This window comes from Aspergillus saccharolyticus (genome assembly GCF_003184585.1).
Source record: "Aspergillus saccharolyticus JOP 1030-1 unplaced genomic scaffold BP01scaffold_3, whole genome shotgun sequence".
Lineage (NCBI taxonomy): Eukaryota > Fungi > Ascomycota > Eurotiomycetes > Eurotiales > Aspergillaceae > Aspergillus > Aspergillus saccharolyticus.
In genome coordinates this window covers 364145-384529 of record NW_020290613.1, presented here as the reverse complement: position 1 = coordinate 384529, position 20385 = coordinate 364145, and the positions used below count along the sequence as shown (strand labels likewise).

Here is a 20385-nt window from a genome sequence, read left to right as displayed (position 1 = left end):
CCAGTAGGTCACAGATACTTGGACCCAGTCACCCGGGTAATAATGATCTTTGCTCTGACGGGGTAGGCGTCACGAGGTAGAAGACTGACAACGCAGAAACAATGAAAATGAGGTCTTTTTGCTGAGAGATGATTATTTGGAGGAGACTTCTCAAAGAAACTCTTATATTATCATCCACTCAAGCATGGAGTGATATTACTCGAGAACACCTTGAAAGGAACTTAACTAACGTCAAGGGTCCGAAATTTGGCCCGAGTTTGTGTGGCCCAAAGGAAACGTTGGAAAGCTGGTCCGCCCGCCCAAAAACGGCAAGGGGCGGCGTGCGCCCGGACTTGGTGCCTGGTTGTTCAGGCATAAAATGACATCGTTCAGCAGCTGATAAGGTATTTATGCTGATGCATGCTCTGAGCTGGAAATGTTTGTTTCTCTATTCTATGGTCCTACTTAGGTATTCATTCCTCATACTAGACATTATTACTCTGTCGATCACTTCAGTTCTTCCCTTCTTGCCGCAAAACCTCCTGCTCCATCTTCTCGAATGCCTCCACCGCCTGGCCATATCGCTCATACACGCCGGGCTGATATCCGTCCGCAATCTTCTCGATGAAATCTTCCTCTTTCCACCGCTGCCCAATGAGATCCTCAAAAGTCTGCCCATCTGTTCTTTCCAAGGCCCATACCGCTTTGTACGCAGCTCCCAGCGCACATGCATTGTCACCAATCTCGAGCTTGTATACTCCATCACTACCACCAAGGATTTCTCCGGCTACCTGAGCGATGGCCTTGTTCTTCGATCCTCCACCTACCAGATATACACGACGCGGCTGAGCAGGGAGGCCTCCACCGGGACTCTGAGTCAATCCGCGGGACCGCAAGCGCAGAGAGAGCATCTGGCTCTCGACGATCGCGCGAGCCTCATCCAGAGGCTTATTCCAACCCTCATCTGTCTGGTGTAGGCGGCCACTCTTCAGATCATAGTCAAAACGCCACTGTCCCGCACGGAGATTCGGCACGATCTCGGGGCGTGGAAAGAAGAGGCCCAGCTTCATGGGATCCGAATCGGATTTCTGGCCCATGGCCGGGGTTTCGAGCGTGATCTTGTCGAAATGCTCCCACGTTGAAGCAGTGGCCTCTCCTAGTTTCTCATTGATGGCATCGCGGACATGCTCTCGGGCGAGTCCACCATTCTTGTAGCACAGCATAAACATGTACAAGCCGGGAGTGGTCGGGTGATTGAAGAAATGAGTAGCAGGGTCGGGCTTGTAGCTGGGCGTGGACATAAGGAAGGTAGTTGAGGTTCCAAGCGAGACCATCGCGTCAGACGGACGCAGGGGAAGCGCTAGAATCGTAGCCGGGTTATCACCTGTGGCCGGGATGATGGTGCAGTCCGGACTGAACCCGTAGCGCTCAACATAGTATCGGTCGATGGTCCCAAGACGAATGCCTCCATCTTCGGGGACATCTCCCAACTTGCGCTTCAAATCCTCCACCCCGGAAGGTCCCGCACACAACTGCAGGAGTTTCTCATCGTAGGCTCCCTTCTTGATGTTCCACAAGTTCATACCACAGACATCGGAGATATCAAACGGTGCAATGTGACCCAGGAACAGTGACGCCAAAAATGAGGATACTAGGGAGATCCGCGAAGTCTTTTTGTACACCTCGGGGTACTTGTGCTGAAACCGCAAGATCTGAGGCCCGGTGAATCGCTACAGCCACGGAGAGCCGAGCTATTAGTGTTCACGCCATGAGAATTGGGAAAGGATAAGGTAAGTCCTTACATGATGCGCTTTACTTCCCGTCGCAGCAGCCAGCTCCTCCTGTCCACCCAGGTATGCATCAAACTCATCGCACTCCTTCTGCGTACTCGAGTCCTGCCAATTGGGGCTGAAGGGATGCGAGAATGCCCCTTCCAGCTGTTCTTCCAGCGTCTGCTTCGCATCCAGACTCTTCAGCAGCTTCTCCGCGTTCTCGCCCCAGTAGACGCTCCCATGCTGCTGGCCGGCACCACTGATACCCTTCACCCTGCGGAAATCCAACCCTTGCTGACGCAAACCATTCAACACCCCGTCGAGGGCTTGCAGCCATAGCGCGACGGGTGCAAAGACTTCATGCTCGGCCTCATTGGTGAGAACCCCCTTTTTGATCGGAAAACCGCGCGAATCGGCATCGAAGTCAAACTTGGATACGTAAACGACCTTCAGGTCGGAGTTGACGACCAGACCCTTGAGTTGTTGGGTGGAAAGGTCGAAACCGATGTAGAGCGGGGTGTTGGATTGGGCCATGGCAATTGAATGCTGCGGTCCGGGGTAATGACGTAGGTGTAAATTGGAGGGGTGCCAAATTGTTGAAAGTCGAACCAGTCAATGATACTCAACTATAGTTCTGAAATGTTATGATTGCAGAGACTGTAAAGGGTAAGCAATTTGAGAAACAGATGGTCAGGGGGAAATGCAGGAGAATGTGCACAGCATGTACGGTGTGGCGATGGGGAATCCGACAGACACCGCTGATGCAATGGGCAGTAAGTGGGATGGACTCATAAGGTCAACTCACCTACCGTTTCCCACTTTCAGCTACTTGTTCGATGGTGCAGCGGGGGGGAAATTCAGGCCATTGAGTTCGGACAACTCCGCCATTTGGGGAGACTTCTCCCTTTTCTAGTTCTGAAATATATATCCTTGACCATGGTGAGATTCTGCCGAAGTCTCGTCTATTTTACCGAGTGCAGTGTTTCTTGAACATGAATCCCGTCAATCCCTCCATGAAGATGAGGCCAAATTTATCCCGGGTTCCACCGCCGCCGGGAATTTACCCGGTTAAATCAGTCAACAGGGAGGAAGGTGGTCTAGATCAGATTCAGATAAGAACATGTCAGCCCTTGAGGAACATCGTGACCAACTTTAAGCCCTGCACTAGTGAAGTTCGGATTGCAACAGATTGCTCTAGGGCCCGTCAGCTGAGCCGATGAAGGGATCCCCGCGTCTCACCCGCTTCTGGAGGGGTACCGCGCATTTTGTGGCCGAGGGGATGATCATCACCATTTGAACCGTGTCTGTCTTGAATCATGGCCGTTGTGACCCCTTTAGAGACTTCCTTAGTGTTTTCTTAAATTATATTCCCTTACTGTGACACATATGTTCATTTGATATTGCCCTATTATCTAGCAAAAATAATGCCAACCCTGGGTATCATGGGCATGGAGCTAAACCCCAAGAGCTTTAGCCAAAAGAAGCATGCTTGGTGATCGCGTCAACCATACACGAAGGCGCCGACAGTGAAAAATATTCGCAATCAAATCTTCGCTATCTACCGATCTTTGCGAGCTTCGTGCTCGTGCTCGTGCTCGTGTTCATGCTCGTTCCCGTCTTCCGGTTCCGGACGCGCCCGTGAGGTAACCTCGGCGGGGATGAACTCTTCAGTAAAGGTCAACTCCTCATGCTCAAGGGGAATGAATCGGACTTTGACCCGCTTCACACCGCGGACTCGTTCTCCAACAGCAGTGCGCATTGCCTCTTCCGCCTGGCGAGCGCGATTAATGGGCCACGTGCCCGGCACTGCAACCTCAACATCCATGAGATAGTTCTGCCCCGACTTCATACCCTGAACATCACGGACCTTGAGGGATCCGCCGTTGTCCAACAGAGCCAATGCCTTGCTAGCAGCTTTGTGCACCGACTCCTTCACATCGTCATCCACAGTGGTGTCTGCCAGCTCCAGAAGCGAAGTCTTGGTATTAGCCCATCCGGCCTTGATGACCATTAGTGAGATGAGAAGTCCTCCGACGGGATCCAGCCACGAAGCATCCTGAAACATGTATGATCCACCAATGGTAAAAAGAGCAACAACGCTGGTCAGGGAGTCGATTCGGTGGTGAACGGCATTAGAAGCCAAGACTGATGACTTGCGTTCCGTGGCAACCTTCATAGCTGTTGAAGGAGGGCGAGTCAGCGTAACGTTTCAGCCATCAAAATAGAACCACAGTTGATACTCACTCGCATGGTAAAGCCACTCTTTGACCACGATCGAACCAGCAGCCAGCCATGCAGCATGGATGCTCGGGCCGAGCGCCTCGACCCCATGGCTATGCGAGTGGCCGTGTCCCAAGGCTCCCACGTGCGCAATTACTTCAGCAATCTCCGGATAGAATTGGTGTAGTAGGACCTGCCCCGAGTTGAGACCCATGAAGACACCGCCACACAGTAACAACCCGCTCACACCCAGAGCTCCGATACTCTCAATCTTGCCATAGCCGTTGGGAAACCGTTCCGACGGCGGTTTCAGGGACCAAGCAACCGTAGCCAAGGTCAAGATGTCCGAAACCAAATCGGTGAGGGCGTGGTAGGCATCGGCGATGAGAGCTTGGGAATGGAACACGTAGCCACCGATGAATTTACCAATGGCCATACACAGGTTGGCAACCAGGCCTATCCGCGTGATGCGAACTCCAGCATCGTGTTTGTCGGTCGATGTGAGGTAGACATTACTGCCATGATGGTGATGATGGTGGTGATGATGGTGGCCACCGTGTTCTCTTGTCTGGGTGGCCATTGCAGGGAGGGTGATTGAGGTTGGTAGTTTGGTAGGGGAGGCAACAGCAGTGAGGGACGGAATTATAGTCGGGCGAGGGGTTGGACGGAGGAGAGCATCGGGGCACGCGATAGGAGAAGCATGGAAGGTCGAGGAGGCACCACAGGCAGCACGGGCAGCACGGCGGCTCTTATGGTAATACAATCCCTGTGAAGAAGAGGAGGAGGTGTTCAAATTTCGCCGATGATAACAATCAACCCGGGGGAGACGAACAAAGCCGGAGGGTCCGCGGCGAAAGAGGGATGGAGGAGAAGCTGGTGGAGGTTGGGCCCTGCACCGCAGGGGCTGCGTCAGCATCCTCGTCGTTCCAAACGCTTAGCAGTAGTCTAATATTATGGTACGGTAACGACTGAATTCTGGTGAATCTGGGAGCACTCGCGAGGAGAAGTGAATTGCTTCTTTCTTGGCTGAAGCATTAACCACAGCTCCATGTTGTCCCGCAGTGAGGAACAAGAGGATGAATGGACAACCAGCCAGTCAGCCAAGGCAAAGCCAGTGCCATCAGTCATCATTTCTGGCCCGGCTGAGGCGAAGCCGACATCATACGCTGACGAACAACCGATCCACCGCCTGTAGGTACCACAGTTAGGTACTGTACGAGTACAATGCTCCCTATGTGTAATCCACCGGTTGCCATTGACTTGTCAGCGGAAAGCCAATGCTCCGAGAAGACATTGGGCAGCTTGCGCCGCAAACCAATGACGAGACAGGGGATGTAAGATTGTAGGGGAAGTTATCTAAGCTTTTCGATTGTCGCAAAAGCTCCCGCGTTTTGTTCCCGTTGACCGCCAATACATAATGTCTTCCGGCCTTGGCATCTCTACTACGGAGGACCAACAGCCCAACACCATCATCCTGACCAAATTACTTGTTTACCACAGTACAAACCACGTCGCATAGAGCTCCACCACGGACCTCTCCTTCATCATCTGGGTTTTCAATCACAGTCTCGATGCACAATCACTCCGCTATCTAGAGCTATCTCGGAATTGGGCCTGCTGATCATATACGCAGTGTCCGTCTTGGCTTCTTGGCGATGATGAATCCTTTTCAGGAACCCTGACGGACGCGCGTGCTGTCAGAGCATTGGTGGATATACTAGATCAAACCCGGATAGTACCGAGAATAATTCATATCCATAGATGTGCGGAGTATCATGAATGAAACAACCAAAACCCTGGCCACGTGATCGGCCATGCAACAGCGGAGATAGGGTGTCACAGGGTGCATGCATTGAGCGGACTCCGCTGCCATCACTAACGTTCAGGGCCGCAGTTGAGCTTTTCTTGCGTTAACTATGGTCTGAGGATGCTCAACGATATTATCGTCTAGCCAGTCATGCTTTTCACTACGGGATCGACTTGGAATATCACTGACAAGGTCTAGAATGTGAGAAACAAGTTTGCTTGTGCGGATACCCAACTTCCTCCGGCATATACCTGGCATTCCGAACCTTATCAGCCAAGATCGACTGGCTGGCTATCACAGCGTTCCATGCACTGGGATTCGTCTGACGTCCTATATTTTACCTTAAAGGCTTCCTTGGATCACAGGTTGTGACGTTCCAAATTCCTCGGAAGATTTCACTCTGCTTCAAGCTAATATGGGTAAAAACATGCCTAGAACCTCCTCAAGACTTCTTATTTTCAGTGGTACTTCCCTGATATGACGACGATTTGCATGGCTTGAGCATCCGCCGAAGTTGGCAGTGCACGAGTTGCCTTGAGAAAGAGAGAATGTTGATGTCATATATATGTGACTAGATGAATGTGGAAATGGCAAGGTGTTGCAGCTAATATAAGATCACGGTATGGTTGCACGTTCGCACGGTAAGATAATGCCAATGCCCAATTACCTGAAATGGCGGACACAACACCAATGACCGAAGCCTCTTATCGAGAGTGGTTTGCGAAGCAAACCGTGCTTCTAACTGGAGCAACGGGCGGCCTTGGTGGCTGTCTTCTTTACAAACTCATTCTTCAAGTACCTGTCAAGAAAGTGTTTCTCCTCCACCGGGGTCTGAGGGAAGACGCCATTGGGAAGCTACGCAGAAACATGCCCGGATGTGTCAGTGAACTGTTCGAAGGAGACAGATTGGAACTTCTCAAGGGGGACATCATCGCTCCGAACTTGGGCCTGGATGCGAGTCAACTATCTGTGATCCGAAAGGAGACAACCGTGGTACTTAATGCAGCGGCAAACACGTCCTTCGTCGCAAATGCCTATGAGTCTTGCAAGAACAACTGTCTTCCGGCACTAGATCTGGCCGAGCTTGCATTGAGCTTCCCACAGCTCGTCAAATTTGTTCAGGTATCCAGCGTCTTTGCCAATAGCTTTCTACCAGATGGCGTGGTTACTGAAACCCTCCATCCCTTTGGCGAGAACGATCTTGACTGCGTGAGAGAGGTTGAAGAAATCCTTTCTTTAAAAGGAAACAGCCCCCGGACGAAGCACTGGCTGTGGCCCTACGCCGAAGCGAAGTATCTTATGGAGAGACTCCTGGTTCAGAGATACGAATCTCGACTGCCCCTCCTGATTATCCGCCCCTCCAGCATTGGACCAGCTTTGCGAGACCCATACCCTTTATTCTGTCCTCCGGGCTCTAGCCCCGTTGAGAATTTCTTCGAATTATATCTTGCTACTGGAGGCGCGAACAGGGTCTGGCGAGCCGCGAAGAATTCGTCTAGTGGGAGCCACATTGTGGACGAGATTCCCGTCGACCTGGTGTCAAATATCTGTCTGCTTCATTTGGCGCAAGGGTCGCAAGGGATTGTTCAAGCCGCTGCCCAGCTGTACTGCTACCTAACAATGGATGATTTTATTGCGCTTGCCTCGCCTCACATTCCTCCAGACCTTTCACTGCCAATGCCGTGCTTCAAATGGGATGTGGATGAGAGCTTGGAGCCTTGTTTTTTGGCCTCGCTGTTTGGTCTACGGGGTCGCGATTGGAGGTTTAACTGCGATCGATCCAGGAACTTGAAGACCGTCAATGGCCCTCTCAGCTTGAGCTTCGATGGTCATGACATAGGGGCTTATTTCAAAAAGCGGGTGGAGAAGTACATCCCCATCACGCGCGAGACGAAGAGGAAGCTTGAGGCTGGACGACGAAGAAAGTCGAGATTGTGAGGCCGATGGTGGCATCGCACAGAGTAGAGTATTTGAAGCATAGGTAGAGTGACGGCTTCCGCATAGCACATTTCAATGTAATTCACCTATAATTCGACTCTAGGATGTTGAGTATGCAAAAGCCCGAATCATCTGACCATGCGTCAGCCACGGTGCTCAGCCTTGCGGATCTTGGCGGGGCGCAAGACCCTCATTCTGACATCTATATAGACAGACGATCTCATACTTGAATCAATGTCATACACAGACTTATGTCGTTAGTCTCAGCAATATTCGAGAATGTCCCTTCATATTCCCAGTACACTGACACACTTGCTTCGACATTCAGCTCGAGCCTTGTCAAGATCAGACGTACCACATGAACATGAAAATGCCAGGCCCCATTCAAGCTTGTTTGAAGAGTCCTCGTCCCAGCAAAGAGACAAAGAAGACTTTCCGATGATAAGCGAGTGCGCTATTCACCTTGAGCTGTTGGAAGCGTTTCAAAGTCTTCGTGGTCGGGTTACTACCTCGAAGAAGCTGACAAAAGTCCTGGGTAGAATGATTGGTTGCAGCAGGTACTCAATCCTTCATGGAAGAATAGATGCCTCGCAGATATGGCATCAATTTCTGTCGCTCGCAGTCACTAGATTTCAACATTGGATACAAGCGGTGGATCATCGATTGGAAGTGAAGCACACAGAGGAAAAGGACGAACCTTGCCTTTTACCTCCGCTTGGTGAGTCCAGACCTCCATAACGAAAGACGGTCATTACAATTCTGACCGGTGGATACCAGACATACTAATGGTATGGCATGCCTTTCTGCTCAACCCATACGACTTTGCCCGGTTCTGCAGTACCAATCATTTAAGCCACATTCGAGCCATTTCTTTTCCCTGGAAGGCTATAGTAAGCCCATCTGGTTGCCTTTAAACTCGTCGGAGGTAGATTCCGTATCTGATACAGCTCAGCATCAAGCTCTGTCGCAAGATACCTGGAGCTACACCCTCCCCAGCAGCGCTGCGACCTGGCTGCGCAACGGACTGAGCATTGCACCCGATCTAATCACTGCGCTTCAAGGCAATGAAATCACAAATGCAAGCGCAGCTACCACAATTACCCCACCAGAGCACAGTCCTCTAATTGACAATGTCCTCCGACAAGCCGTCTTCATCGACAAGATGCATGACTTCCTCTGGATCCGTAGTCCCGCGCTCCAAGGCACCCTTGCTCGGGCACTTACCCGCTATGAGCGATTCATCAACTTATTCCGTCTACAGCCAGGAACGATACTTGTTCCGACCCTGGACGTGGACCTGGTCTGGCACACGCATCTGTGTAGTGCGACAACGTATGAAGAGTCCATGCTAGAGCGCACAGGGCGTTATATCAACCATGACGACAAGTTGGAAGAGGGCGTTCTCAGTGATGGGTTTGATACGACCGGACGTCTGTACGAGGCTGCGACAGGGGAGTCGTACGGGGGTTGCTTCTGTTGGAACTGTGAGGCCATGCGCTCAGCTAAGGAGGAGGCCGGTGGGGAAATCGATGCGGACCTGCGAAGGAAGATCGAATTAGAGGTGGATTGCTACTGGCAAGCAGAAATTCGTAGACGCAAATAGATACGCCTAGGAAATTGGGACTTGAGTGTGTGTCAAAAGTACTCCAGAGCCTTATCCACAGGTGAAACGCTGGATGGTCAGTCATATCTTTGCGCGAAACCCCCTACGAACAGGTGGCTTAGATTTGATCATGTTCAAGATGACAGCAGAAAATCTGGATCGAAGGTCCTCACTCTGCCTATCACACAAGTGCCAGTGTGGTCGAGGCAGAATACCAGTGAACCTAGAGGTGATCATTGCTTTCACGCCTAGCCACAATGGCGCAGCCACCCTGCATGTGCACATTTGATTGTTCTCCGGCCTCTGGCGCTAACGTCTACCACTGGCTGGAACCAAACCTACATCCATCTCCGCTTAGCCGCTCAATTCAATCCTCATTACATTGGCATGGGCCTCAACAAGCATAGACAACATTTGATTTCAGATGAGTGAACATTCATTGGACATAATCTTTCGATGCAGCACGCTCCGCCACCTGTGCCAGCAATGTCTTCGATACGCTCCCCGCACACAGTATCAAGGGAAAGCCGTCTCCTTGCTCGCAGACAGTATGATGTGTGGACTTCCGGACAAGGTATAAAATCGTGAAATTGAAGTGAGAAGCATCATTCAGAGTGAATGGAAAGTATCGAGAACAGAACGAACACCATGGATACGAGTTTGACCAGCGTTCTATGTCCACCACAGCGAACAATAGACCTTCTGGATTTGCGAAAGCGACACGTAAATCTAATGGCGGTCGAAGATTGCAAGGATAGGCTGATCCAGGTGAGTTCTAGCATGATTCCGGAGAGACATCGCGGTTCCAGCTCAAACCATGGACCTCAATAGGACCTATTGTTCGAGGTCGAAACCCTTCAATTGGCTCTTCATGGCGAACGCACCAAGCTGGAAACCGAGAGATACGCTTTCACCCAGGAACTTACAAAGTGCAAACTGGAAAATGAAGACCTGAGACACAATAAAGTATGCGTGCGCGATTTCACACACACCACGAGTCGATAACTGACCGTGATGTAGGGGAAATTGAGCTTTGTTTCTATCCTTGTTGACGGGGATTGTATGAATGTACGTCCACCACCGAACATCAAACCCTTATGCACCACTGCTAACAGCACAGTTCAACGACGCCCTCGTCAAAGACGGCCACAGTGGCGGCCGCGAAGCCGCACTGCTACTGCGCCAATCTGTCGAGCGCTATATCCGGAACATCGACCCCGAAGCCAGTCCAAATCTACAGTACAAAGTATGTGTCTATGCCAACATACCCGGTCTCGAAAAAGCCTATCGGGAAGCAAAAGTCCTGTCATCGAATGAGACTCTCACCCCATTCATTCGAGGATTTAACATGGAAAGTAGTCAATGTGACTTCATTGACGCAGGCAATGGCAAAGAGTGCTCGGATGTCAAGATCCGAGGTATGTCCTTGTGTTTTCCATCGCCCCCGCAACTTTCTCTCTCATATATGCGCTGTTATCATCTAACCCTCAAACAAAGCAACTTTCGAGCGAGACATCCTCGACGTCCACTGCCACCACATTGTCTTCTGTGCCGCAACAGACAACGGCTACGCCCGTCTCCTCGGCCCGCACAGAGGGACCAACCGCATCACCCTCGTCGAGGCCGCGCCCTTCGCCTGGGAACTCGAACAGCTATCGAGTGAGTTCCGAAGCACCAAGTTCCCAGCGGTCTTCCGGTCCGCAAAGCTGCCCGCCGCTTGCGCATCCTCGTTCAGCGCTACTGCTGCTACTGCTGCTTCTGCTGCTTCTGCTGCTGCAACCACCTCAGCAAGCAAGACAACGCCTACGGATTCCGCTCCATCGAGCGCCAGCAGTACTCCATCCTCATCGCCTCCTCCTCTTCAGGACTATGCTACCATTGCAAAAGCCAACCTTCGACTGCCACCCACCTTTTCCGTCTCCAGACCGACACCTTCTTCTTCTCAAATACCAGGCGTATCATCGCCATCCTCCCCCTCCTCCTCAACATCATTAGTAGCAAAACCATCACCCTCAGCCCAGATAATATTCGACATCTCCCCCTCCGTCACCCAGCCCCAGACTCAGATCTACTACAACGCACACAACCAGCGCATCGACCCACCCCTCTCCCCCGCCAGCAGCAAGGAGAACTACGACCGCCTGCGCGCCGCCAAGTACTGCAACCGGTACCACCTGCAGGACGACTGCGTGCACGGCACCAGCTGCGCGTACCGACATGGCCGGCGACTGACGAGTGCGCAGGACCTGCACGATCTGCGATGTATCTCGCGGACGAGCGTCTGCGCCGAGGGGCTGTCGTGCGCGAACCGGAAGTGTGTGTGCGGGCACCAGTGTCCGCGCGAGACGTGGAGGGATCACGAGCTGGTGGGGTGTCGGTTTCCTGAGGAGATGCATGGGGTGGATCGAGTGATTGTGAGGGTTGATTAGGTGAGAACCTTTTTTTTTCTTTTTGGTGTGGGGTGGTTTTGTCTCTTTGGGTTTGTGATGATTGCTGTTTGGATTTGTAGATTCGTTTCTTCTGTCCTTACAATGGGGTTGTTCTTGTTCTATAGTATAATCATGCTCTTGGAGCTTCTTATCTGCGTGGTATACGTACAGTACCCTATATAATATATCTCCTCTCCCGCCTTCCAACTCAACAAACCCATTTCACTGATGCATTGTTTCAAAGAGATGATTTCAGTTGGCGGTCACTTCAATCAAAGCTCAACTTCTATCAGAACAAGTCCATTAACACGACACAATCCCCAATCCCTTGCCTAGCAAGACCAGTAGCATGACAGCCAAGCCCCCAAAAAGTCCAGGACAAACAAAAAAAAAAAAAAAAAAAAAAGGGGAAAAAAAACCCCATAAAAACAAAGTACTTGGCAGCATGCTCGACATGATCATCCGAGAATGTCGCCATGGTATAATAGCTGTGATCGTAATCCGGCTGGTACCGCACCTTGACGCCCTCGACGCCGGCCTCCTTGGCGGCCTTTTCGAAGTTCTCGGGGAGCAGTTGGCCCTGCTTGTAGAAGTTGTCGCCAGTACCCTATTTGAAGAGAACGGCGATGATTGTGAGTAAATAGATAAATCATTCTGGGATTTCCCACCCGTCTCCGTTCTCCCTAGACAAGAGAGGATAATCGTAAAAGAAAAGAAGAGCAGGACAAACGTACCACATCAATCAAAACATCCAACGGACCCTTCCACTTCTTCACCAACTCCGTCGCATCATGCTCCTTCCACTTGGTCTCCCGCAGCTCCTCGCCGAAGTACCCGGCGAGCGCCTTCTGGCCCCAGGGGCAGTTGATGGGGTTGGAGATAGGCGCAAACGCGGAGACGGACTTGTACTTGCCGGGATTGCGGAGGTACTGTTGTTGTTTCGATGACGCAAAGTGTTAGTGTGGGCATCACTTCGAATCTTGTATGCAGCTTGCTCCAAGCCCCCTCCCACTCCGACACCAGACAAGAAAAAAAAAGAGGGGGGGGGGGAAACATACCAAAGTCAAAGCCCCGTGCCCTCCCATACTATGCCCAGTGATACTCACCCGCGAGGCATCCAATTGCGGGAACGCCTTGAACACCACAGCGGGCAATTCTTCCGTGACGTACGTGTACATGTTATAACCGTTGTTGTAGGGGGCCTTGGTGGCGTCGACGTAGAAGCCGGCGCCCGTGCCAAAGTCCCAGGAGTCATTTTCTCCCTCAATGTTGAGACCGCCTGTTTGTTTTGGTATTGCCAGCATTGGTTAGCTTGTGGTTTGTGCGGTGGAAGGAGGGGGGGTTATGTTTGGTAATGTTGCTTGTTCCTCGCTGTGATCTTTTCCGCACGTGCAGCGAGCAGGGAGGATCATTGAGGAGTACATCAGGGCGTTGTGATGAAGATTGATCTTGAGTCCTGTTGAGGGGCAGGCAGAACGTACGAGGGCTGGTGTCCGGGTACAGCACGGCAATACCCTTCTTGCTGGCGCCGTGTTGGAAGAATCCCTTCTCTGAGCAATTATCCGCCGTGCAGGTCAGACCAGACAAATACAGCAGAACTGGAATCTTCTGGGCAGGGTTCTGGAAGGCCTGCGGCGGCAGGTAGAGGTTGAAGGACATCTCGCATTTTGTGGAGGTAGCAGCATGGCTCAGCTTGAGGAGCTTACCGCCGAAAGAGGCAATAGTGGCTTTGGTGGTGACGGACATGGTGATAATAGTGAAAAGGGTGAGTTCATGAAGTTGATGAGAGCTTAGTTTCCCTCGGAAAAGAAGAGAAAAAGAAAGAGGACGCGGAGCTGATATAAAACACCAGCCACGGAGGGGAAATGACGATGAGGGGAATTCCGCGAGTGAGGGGAAAATGAGGGGCGGTGGAGCTTCGGGAAATTTTCCCCTTTGCGGACATGACATTGTGGTGTTTGTTTGGACACACATTATACAACTGTTACAGTGTAACTAGCATCGCTGTCGTACAGAAGCTCAAAGATGAATGATATTATATGTAAAGCGCTGATAATACAGGAGTAACAACATGCTCAACCATTACAGTTCATTCAAGGTCTCCCAAAGAGAATGTCCCATCGCTCGTTACTCCAAAAACACCGAAGGAATGCCATAAATCACAGGCGCGGCACCATTCAAATACTTCAAAACGCAGGCTTGTCGAGACTGAGAGACAGCTTCATCCAAAGCCACCGCCTCAGCCTCGCCACCAAAGAGGCCCCACTTGTCAAACGTACTCTTCGCAAACCGATCAATATCTTTGTCCGTGACATCCCACAAAGTGGCCACCAAAGCCGGACTTCCCGCATGCAAATAATTCATCGGCGTCCCGTAGGGCTCATACTCCCCAGCCTCCGTCAGAGCACCACTACTACAGCCCATCAGGAAGGTAATGGCGCATCTTTCCAGCCGCTTGATTGTTCGGCCCCGAATGTACTGTGCACCGCTACCGTGGCCAAAGTAGAGGAAGAGGCTCTTGGTCTCCAAGCCTTGCCTGAACTCCTCTTCTGTTGGATCGCGTTTAGAGATCCCCTTCCATTCTTCCAACCTTAAAAGCTCCTTCTCAAAGGTGCTTTGGGTGGTCTGCAGATCGCCAGTAGGGTTCAGGACATAAGTCCCGTTCTTGCGGTCAATGCTAAAGTCATGTTTGCGGCTTGACCGTCCTGACCGGAACTGCAAGATACGGTCTCGAATACATTCCAGAGAAGGCACTCGGCAAACGGGAAGTCCCTTCAGGCATGGAAGGGACTCCCAAGGGAACATATGCAGCGACTTGTCGAGAACCAGGATTGTGCTGTTCGGAGTTCGCTTTTCGTGATTGTTGCGCACCGCATCGTGATGCCCTCTCAGAGCATCCAAAGTTTCCACGACCATCATATCGAAGTCAATCTCGTCGTACGCATTGCGCTCTCCTTGGAACTGCAAAATATCTACAACGAAATAGAGTAGGTCCATTAGGGTTTCCTCAGGGTCTTCTTGACTCTCGAGATCCTTCACACCGAGAAACAATTCGAGCACATTCGGGTGTAGTGTCAGGTGTGGGCCTTCGGCACGTCTGCCTTTTTGTCGAGAAGGAAGATGTTTGTCAAGGACGTTCTGGAATAGAGCCGCGAATCTGTCTAAGGATTCAGACTCATGAGGCATTGGCGAGAAAATACCTCGAAAACCGCCGAACCATACATTTTCCATGTTCTGCAACAGATTTTCCATGCGCCGATCAAGAGCTTCGCGGTTTTTCCACCATTCTTTCTTCGATTGTCGATCAGTCTGGTGTTTCGCAGCATGTGCGCTTTGATTCGTCAGCTTGATGAGTTCTTTCATCTCCTCCTTTCCGTCCTCGAAAGTGAACTGATTTTCTTCATCATCTTCAGAACCGCGTTTGAGTGGTAGTCGTAGAAGAAAGGGCGAACGACCCTTGTGCAGCCTTGAAACGACAAATTCAGTGTTATCAGCACTAAGAGAGAGGGAAAGAACATTCCAATTCTCTGGAAGAATTTCAATGTAGTCCTCAGTGAAATGCAGGTAGAGATCCTCCTCGAGCTTGGCTTTTGTTTCCGTGCTTGGCCAAAGGAGCGGATCGCAGTAGTGGGCTAACTGCTTATCCAGATCAATAGCAGATCGTTCACGTGTGAACGCACCTATCCGGCCTATCTCATTGGTGTTCGCTGGAGACTGAGACAATGATATCGAGCTCTCCGGTGCAGTGACATGCGATAGCATGAAAATTCGGCTCATGAGACGGGAGGCTGCGTGACTATCAAGAGTAGATCCTAATGTTGTGGCGGTGGGAAATATAGCATTCAGGCTCTCCCCAGCTTTAGACAGCATAACAGAAAAGTCCTCAGTCGACTTGGCGGATTTAGCCCTCATGCTCCTGGCCGGCGTCCGGGCTGGCGCCCTTGTCCTCCGCGTGGATGTTGCCTTGCCAGTACTTGACTTGCTGGGAGCCTTGCTCGGTGACTCAAGTGACGGGAGGGAAATGGTCGATTCCGGAAGAACGCAGTAGACTGCATGTGATGCAAAGTGCCGGATGGCATCCGCAAGCAAATGTTCACTCTCACCTATTTGCAAAGATATTTGACTGTCCCGCGACGTTGCGAACCTGCGTGCATCGTCAAGGGTCATTGACGCTTTCTCAAAGTCGCGGAGTGTGCGTAAACAGGCAGCTTGCTGACGGAGGATTTCACTCTTCAAATGCAAAAGGGATGTAGACTGAGACTGGCTTGCGGCAACTGGTGTCTCGGCAGTCTTGGACGCACTCGAAGCGCACACTGTTGTTGCACGAGTTCTGCGTGTTGTTGTTGTCGTTGTTGCCGCACGTTGACGTGTCTTCCTGACCGTTCCTTGGACTTGCAATTTCTTCATCTTCTCTTCGAGTGCCGTTATCGTCACAGAAGCATCAAGCCCATCAGGGCTAGTCACTAAAGTCATGATACGATCAGCCTCGAGAAGCGCTCGTTGCTCATCGAGATGACGCCCATGTGCCCTATAAAGAGAAGCTAGGCCGATCTGAAGAGAAACTAGTTCGACACTACTTTCGAGCTGCTTAGATAGAGACTCTGCCGCTTCGAGCAGTGCTTGCCCCTCGGAGAGATGACCACCAAAAATCCAATGGGACCCGAGCTGTGCCTGAGACGCTATCAGACGGACATTCGCATTCAGAGATTTGTTTATCTTCAGAGCTTGTTCTCCGTAGTATATAGCATCTTGGAATAAACCGTGATGGGCTGAGAGGCTCGCTAAGTTCAGCAGAGCGGTATGATGTGAGCCAATATGAGGCCAGAAAGGGGCTCCCTGAGAATAGACTGGATTCGGCACAGGAGCAGCCTGAGCAACTTCGAGTTTCGCCATACCTTCGACCACAGTCTCAAGTTCGGAATTCTCATTAGCTTGAATCATCTTATCCTGTTTCTTCTGCGAGAGCTTCTCGATCTTTGCCCATATTCTGCAATTCAGACGGACAGAAAGCTTCGCGAAGAAAAGAGCGTCGTTGACCGATCCTTGCGCGAAGGAAAGCCGGGAGCTCATGAAGGCGGCATCAGCAACAAGTCTCTCCCACAGAATCTTGGTCAAGGTAGAGCAGTTGTTCTGATCCTCCTTCTTCTGGTGTTTCTCGTAAAGTGCGCGGGCTTTAGTGAGTACGGTCGCCGCTTGTTGAATATCTCCAGTCTCGAGGAGATAGCCGACGTGAGCCAGATGGTACGACAGAACCGCCAGGCATGTAGTGTTGGAGTGAGCGAGATACTGCTCCACCCGCTCCAAAAGAGCGCTGGCCTTTGTACAGAAGCCAAGTCTGCTGTATTGAAGCACGAGACGTGACAAAACAATGATTGCCTCGGAAAAATCCCCTGACTCTTGGAGCTCCGTTGTTCTGAGCACCAATTCAAGTGCAGAGAGCTGCAGCTTCCAGAGCCCATGAATCTCGGTGTAGTCAACTATCGCCCTCATTTGAAGTAGAAAATGATCGAGGTCGCCGATCTTAAAAAGAAGAGACTCCAAGTCACCACAGTCTCGTAGCATTGCAGTCCATGACACAAGCACTGTCTCCAGGGTTGAGGGTGAGAGATTGCCCTCGTGGAATCCCAGTGTGAGCCTGACAGAGTTCTGAAGGTGAGGCCATAGGGAGATAAGGTCGGAGTCCACGCCAACGTCATCCTGCTCAATGCATTGAAGACCCACTTCGATCACATTTGCTAGCAATGTTGGTTCCATCAGGCCAGGATGTTCCAAGGAAAATCGTAGAACGGTAAGAACGACGCGCAAAAGGCGAATGGGCCAGGTATCGACCGAGTATAAGCTGAGGATCTGGGTGATAAGCAAGGAAAAAGTAGTTCGGAAGGTGTCTTCGGAGCAAGTAGACGCAGGGAATTCGGCCATTACTCCTAGTTGCCATTCCATCAGATGACCTCTCTGGCTCAAATCAAGGCAGTCATCATCAAAGAAGCCGTTTGTTTTGGACTTTCTGGATCTAAGGTTCAATTTCAGAAGGGCATACAGAACGCGCCCAAGCATGAACCCGTTGCTCTTGGGATCCTGACACATCTTGTGAGGAAAGCAGCCAACCGTAGATGAAATCACTTGATCGAGCGTGCCGGTATGTATGTGTTCGAAGATCGACTTGTGAAATGCCTGCTCAGATTCACGAGCATATCCTCCTTCCATATATGTATGTGCCAGACGCTCATACTTGAGGGGAGCAAATCCCGTCACACGTTGCGAGGGCGAGCAATTTGACAGCAAAGTCGCGGATTGCTTCAGGATGGGTAAGAGATCACGATGCCCCTTGCCAGATTCTTTCTCCTTGACATACCGAGACCAGAACATGTTTGATAGTTTGACGTATGCATTACCGACACTTTCAAGAAATGGAGACCCAAGATGCTTCTCGCCTTGGGGTTCGATTGTCATCACCAGTCGCTGGCAATCAAGTAAAGTCGGCTGAACCTCTTCCCAAGAAGGCGTTCCTGATGTGATAGACAGTTTTCCAACTGCGAGAACAGAGTCCATGGCCGCAAAGGCAATGTTCTGCGACGCAGCAAGGCGTTTTTCAAAAGCCTCCGTCTCTTTCTCATCTTCCTCCGTCGGTTTTCTCCCGATATACCGCCGTAAGAACCGCACAAACCCGTTCAGATAATCCAGAACCTTAGCACAGGCTTCGTTCTGCTCCTCATCTTTACCTTTCTCTTTCGACATCACGTCTCCAAACCAGCTCATTGCTGCCTTCTTAAGCTTGGCTGCTTCAACCAAGAGCTCATCAAGATCGTTTGCACTACCTTTGAGGGGCAAGCACAATACGTTCGTGGCGTCCGTCACTGCACCGGGCAGAGCCGCAGCTGAGAATTTGGTTGAATGCCTGATAGCTTGGAAGTAGAGGGAAGCGATTTTGCAGCGGACAGTGGCAAGTGCAAGGCATTGTCCATTGAACAGAGGAGTTATCGACTCCGTGAAAAGCTTGAGGGCTTCCTCGAAGCATCCCGCATCTTGGGCAAGCTGCCCAAGAAGCGCCGCTATCTTTGCCACAGATACATTGTCTTTGACACTCGCAGTTGTTCGCTTCTGAACACTGGTGAAGGCCGACTGAAGCCGTACGATCTGCTTGTATAAGGTTGCAAACTCTGTTTTCGACAATCCTTTGCTCTGGTGAGCGAAGCTAGCCAGGTATCGAGCCATGGGATCCCACATTTCTCTCGCGTCGTCGCAGATATGTCCCGAGGTCTTCCAAGACATGCAGCGGATTTCAAGAGATAGCAGTTGCAGGACTAAAGATGTCATAGGCTTCAGCTTGTTCGTAGTCTGATTGGCGGTAGAGGATAGGGACAGGACAGTATTCGACAGAAGTTGGAGTTGCATCGCAGCTTTTTCAGCAGTTAGCGCTCCGGATTCAAGGGCGGCTACTATGACGTTCGCTGGGCTGCTCGGGTCTGATAGCTGGAGGGAGGAAGTCACATTCTGGATAGTCGCAGATTTCTTCTCGTTCAAAATTAGTCTCAGAGCATTCGATTGAAATGTTGTCAGCAGTCCCAGCAGCGGCCGCAATAGCCCTGGATCAGGGAAGCTCAATAGATCAGACATCCTTTCCTTGACTGCTTCTTCCTCTGACTCTGCGGGGTTACCCCGCCTGCTGTTCGCTTGCTTTGGTGCAGAGCTTTGAAAGTCCAAGTACTGTTGTATTCTTTTCTTCAGCCCCCTTAGCTCTTTGTATGCCATGTCGTTAAGGCCTAGTGACAGGAGCCTTCCAGCCAAAATGCAAGAGCCCTGTTCAAGCTGCATGTTAAACCCTCCATCCCCCTGCTCACTTCGGAGTGTTCTTAGGCAGGACAGCGCCAGACTCGCACATGTGGCCACCGCTGGAATCCCGTTCGTGATAGCGGTCGCATTCGTTTTCCGGGGTGATTTCGTGATGCGACTGGGTGACACGGAATCGCGTGTCGACGACGCGCGGGAATCTTCCCGCTTGCTGCTAGAGTTGAGTCTCAAAGCCTCCGACAGAGTCTTCAGCGTCGCGTTAAAGACTTCTGTAGCCAGAACCAGCTTTTCTTGATCCGATATACGCGCGGCATCTTGTTCCATCACTGTATTGACCGCTGCTTCCGCCGCGGAGGCCTTCGTCCTCGTGCCTCTTGTTGATTTTGTCCTCGTTATCGTGGTGGTTGAGGCTTTCGTTGTCCGCCCCGCTCGTCTTACTGTTGCGGATTCCGTGTCTGTGGGCGCTTTCGATGTCCCGCGGAGGAGTGTTTGGAGGGCTAACACGGTTGTCGTCGAGCATGTTGCGATGGAGCGGACGGCCAGCTTCACCGATTCCAAGGAGGAATCAGGAAGCAGTGTTGCAACCGCCATGACGGACAGGTATTTGTCGGAGGGTTGCTGTGGTTCAGCAGACACTGGTGTCTGCGGAATTCGTCGTCTGTCAGTCGAAGATGGAAGATCGAGCCAGGCCCTCCGCCGATGTGATTATGACACCTGAAAGGGCAGCCAAGCAAGCCCGCGTTGTCCCAGCAACAGCCCCCACGACTATCCTCAATCGGGCTTAGCCGATTACCGCTCGCCGATTGTCCTTATGGCCTCAGGCAGCCAGGCCCATCATACCGGGACCGG

The 20385-nt window shown here is 51.4% G+C and overlaps 7 protein-coding genes across 7 annotated transcripts; 3 read left to right on the top strand and 4 right to left on the bottom strand.

Moving 5' to 3' along the window:
- Positions 1-426: 426 nt before the first annotated feature.
- Positions 427-2588, bottom strand: BP01DRAFT_113875 (xylulokinase). Its single transcript, XM_025570340.1, has 3 exons — positions 2557-2588; positions 1782-2408; positions 427-1709 (listed from the first exon to the last, which is right to left on the bottom strand). The coding sequence occupies exons 2-3, from the start codon at positions 2283-2285 to the stop codon at positions 492-494; spliced, it is 1722 nt and encodes a 573-aa protein (XP_025434813.1). The 5' UTR covers positions 2286-2408; positions 2557-2588; the 3' UTR covers positions 427-491.
- A 721-nt stretch (positions 2589-3309) lies between these two features.
- Positions 3310-4551, bottom strand: BP01DRAFT_362562 (cation diffusion facilitator family transporter; the record flags this gene model as incomplete). Its single annotated transcript, XM_025576228.1, has 2 exons — positions 3310-3929; positions 3996-4551. The coding sequence occupies 2 exons, from the start codon at positions 4549-4551 to the stop codon at positions 3310-3312; spliced, it is 1176 nt and encodes a 391-aa protein (XP_025434812.1).
- A 1917-nt stretch (positions 4552-6468) lies between these two features.
- Positions 6469-7716, top strand: BP01DRAFT_288491 (uncharacterized protein; the record flags this gene model as incomplete). Its single annotated transcript, XM_025571541.1, has 1 exon — positions 6469-7716. The coding sequence occupies one exon, from the start codon at positions 6469-6471 to the stop codon at positions 7714-7716; it is 1248 nt and encodes a 415-aa protein (XP_025434811.1).
- A 232-nt stretch (positions 7717-7948) lies between these two features.
- On the top strand, positions 7949-9484 carry BP01DRAFT_332855 (uncharacterized protein). The gene is made up of 3 exons (XM_025573111.1): positions 7949-8434; positions 8494-8606; positions 8669-9484. Exons 1-3 carry the CDS (start codon positions 7996-7998, stop codon positions 9317-9319), a joined length of 1203 nt encoding a protein of 400 aa, XP_025434810.1. The 5' UTR covers positions 7949-7995; the 3' UTR covers positions 9320-9484.
- A 350-nt stretch (positions 9485-9834) lies between these two features.
- BP01DRAFT_388666 (CCCH zinc finger DNA binding protein) lies at positions 9835-11847 on the top strand. Its single transcript, XM_025577858.1, has 5 exons — positions 9835-10087; positions 10151-10285; positions 10340-10387; positions 10440-10737; positions 10817-11847. The coding sequence occupies exons 1-5, from the start codon at positions 9938-9940 to the stop codon at positions 11746-11748; spliced, it is 1563 nt and encodes a 520-aa protein (XP_025434809.1). The 5' UTR covers positions 9835-9937; the 3' UTR covers positions 11749-11847.
- A 55-nt stretch (positions 11848-11902) lies between these two features.
- On the bottom strand, positions 11903-13568 carry BP01DRAFT_388665 (S-formylglutathione hydrolase). Its single transcript, XM_025577857.1, has 5 exons — positions 13230-13568; positions 12807-13027; positions 12483-12677; positions 12186-12355; positions 11903-12080 (listed from the first exon to the last, which is right to left on the bottom strand). The coding sequence occupies exons 1-5, from the start codon at positions 13492-13494 to the stop codon at positions 12038-12040; spliced, it is 894 nt and encodes a 297-aa protein (XP_025434808.1). The 5' UTR covers positions 13495-13568; the 3' UTR covers positions 11903-12037.
- A 283-nt stretch (positions 13569-13851) lies between these two features.
- BP01DRAFT_311419 (C50 family peptidase) lies at positions 13852-20187 on the bottom strand. The gene has a single exon (XM_025572451.1). It carries the CDS (start codon positions 20125-20127, stop codon positions 13876-13878), a length of 6252 nt encoding a protein of 2083 aa, XP_025434807.1. The 5' UTR covers positions 20128-20187; the 3' UTR covers positions 13852-13875.
- Positions 20188-20385: the final 198 nt, after the last annotated feature.

Coding starts and splice junctions, on each gene's coding strand:
- BP01DRAFT_113875 (XM_025570340.1), bottom strand. CDS start 2,285: ATGGCCCAATCCAACACCCCGCTCTACATCGGTTTCGACCTTTCCACC. Junction 1,710..1,781: donor CGGGAAGTAAAGCGCATCAT/GTAAGGACTTAC, acceptor CCGTGGCTGTAG/CGATTCACCGGGCCTCAGAT.
- BP01DRAFT_332855 (XM_025573111.1), top strand. CDS start 7,996: ATGTCCCTTCATATTCCCAGTACACTGACACACTTGCTTCGACATTCA. Junction 8,435..8,493: donor TTGCCTTTTACCTCCGCTTG/GTGAGTCCAGAC, acceptor GGTGGATACCAG/ACATACTAATGGTATGGCAT. Junction 8,607..8,668: donor CTTTTCCCTGGAAGGCTATA/GTAAGCCCATCT, acceptor GATACAGCTCAG/CATCAAGCTCTGTCGCAAGA.
- BP01DRAFT_388666 (XM_025577858.1), top strand. CDS start 9,938: ATGGAAAGTATCGAGAACAGAACGAACACCATGGATACGAGTTTGACC. Junction 10,286..10,339: donor AAGACCTGAGACACAATAAA/GTATGCGTGCGC, acceptor ACCGTGATGTAG/GGGAAATTGAGCTTTGTTTC. Junction 10,388..10,439: donor TTGACGGGGATTGTATGAAT/GTACGTCCACCA, acceptor CTAACAGCACAG/TTCAACGACGCCCTCGTCAA.
- BP01DRAFT_388665 (XM_025577857.1), bottom strand. CDS start 13,494: ATGTCCGTCACCACCAAAGCCACTATTGCCTCTTTCGGCGGTAAGCTC. Junction 13,028..13,229: donor GTACCCGGACACCAGCCCTC/GTACGTTCTGCC, acceptor CAAAACAAACAG/GCGGTCTCAACATTGAGGGA. Junction 12,081..12,185: donor CATGTCGAGCATGCTGCCAA/GTACTTTGTTTT, acceptor TGGTCTTGCTAG/GCAAGGGATTGGGGATTGTG.
- BP01DRAFT_311419 (XM_025572451.1), bottom strand. CDS start 20,127: ATGGCGGTTGCAACACTGCTTCCTGATTCCTCCTTGGAATCGGTGAAG.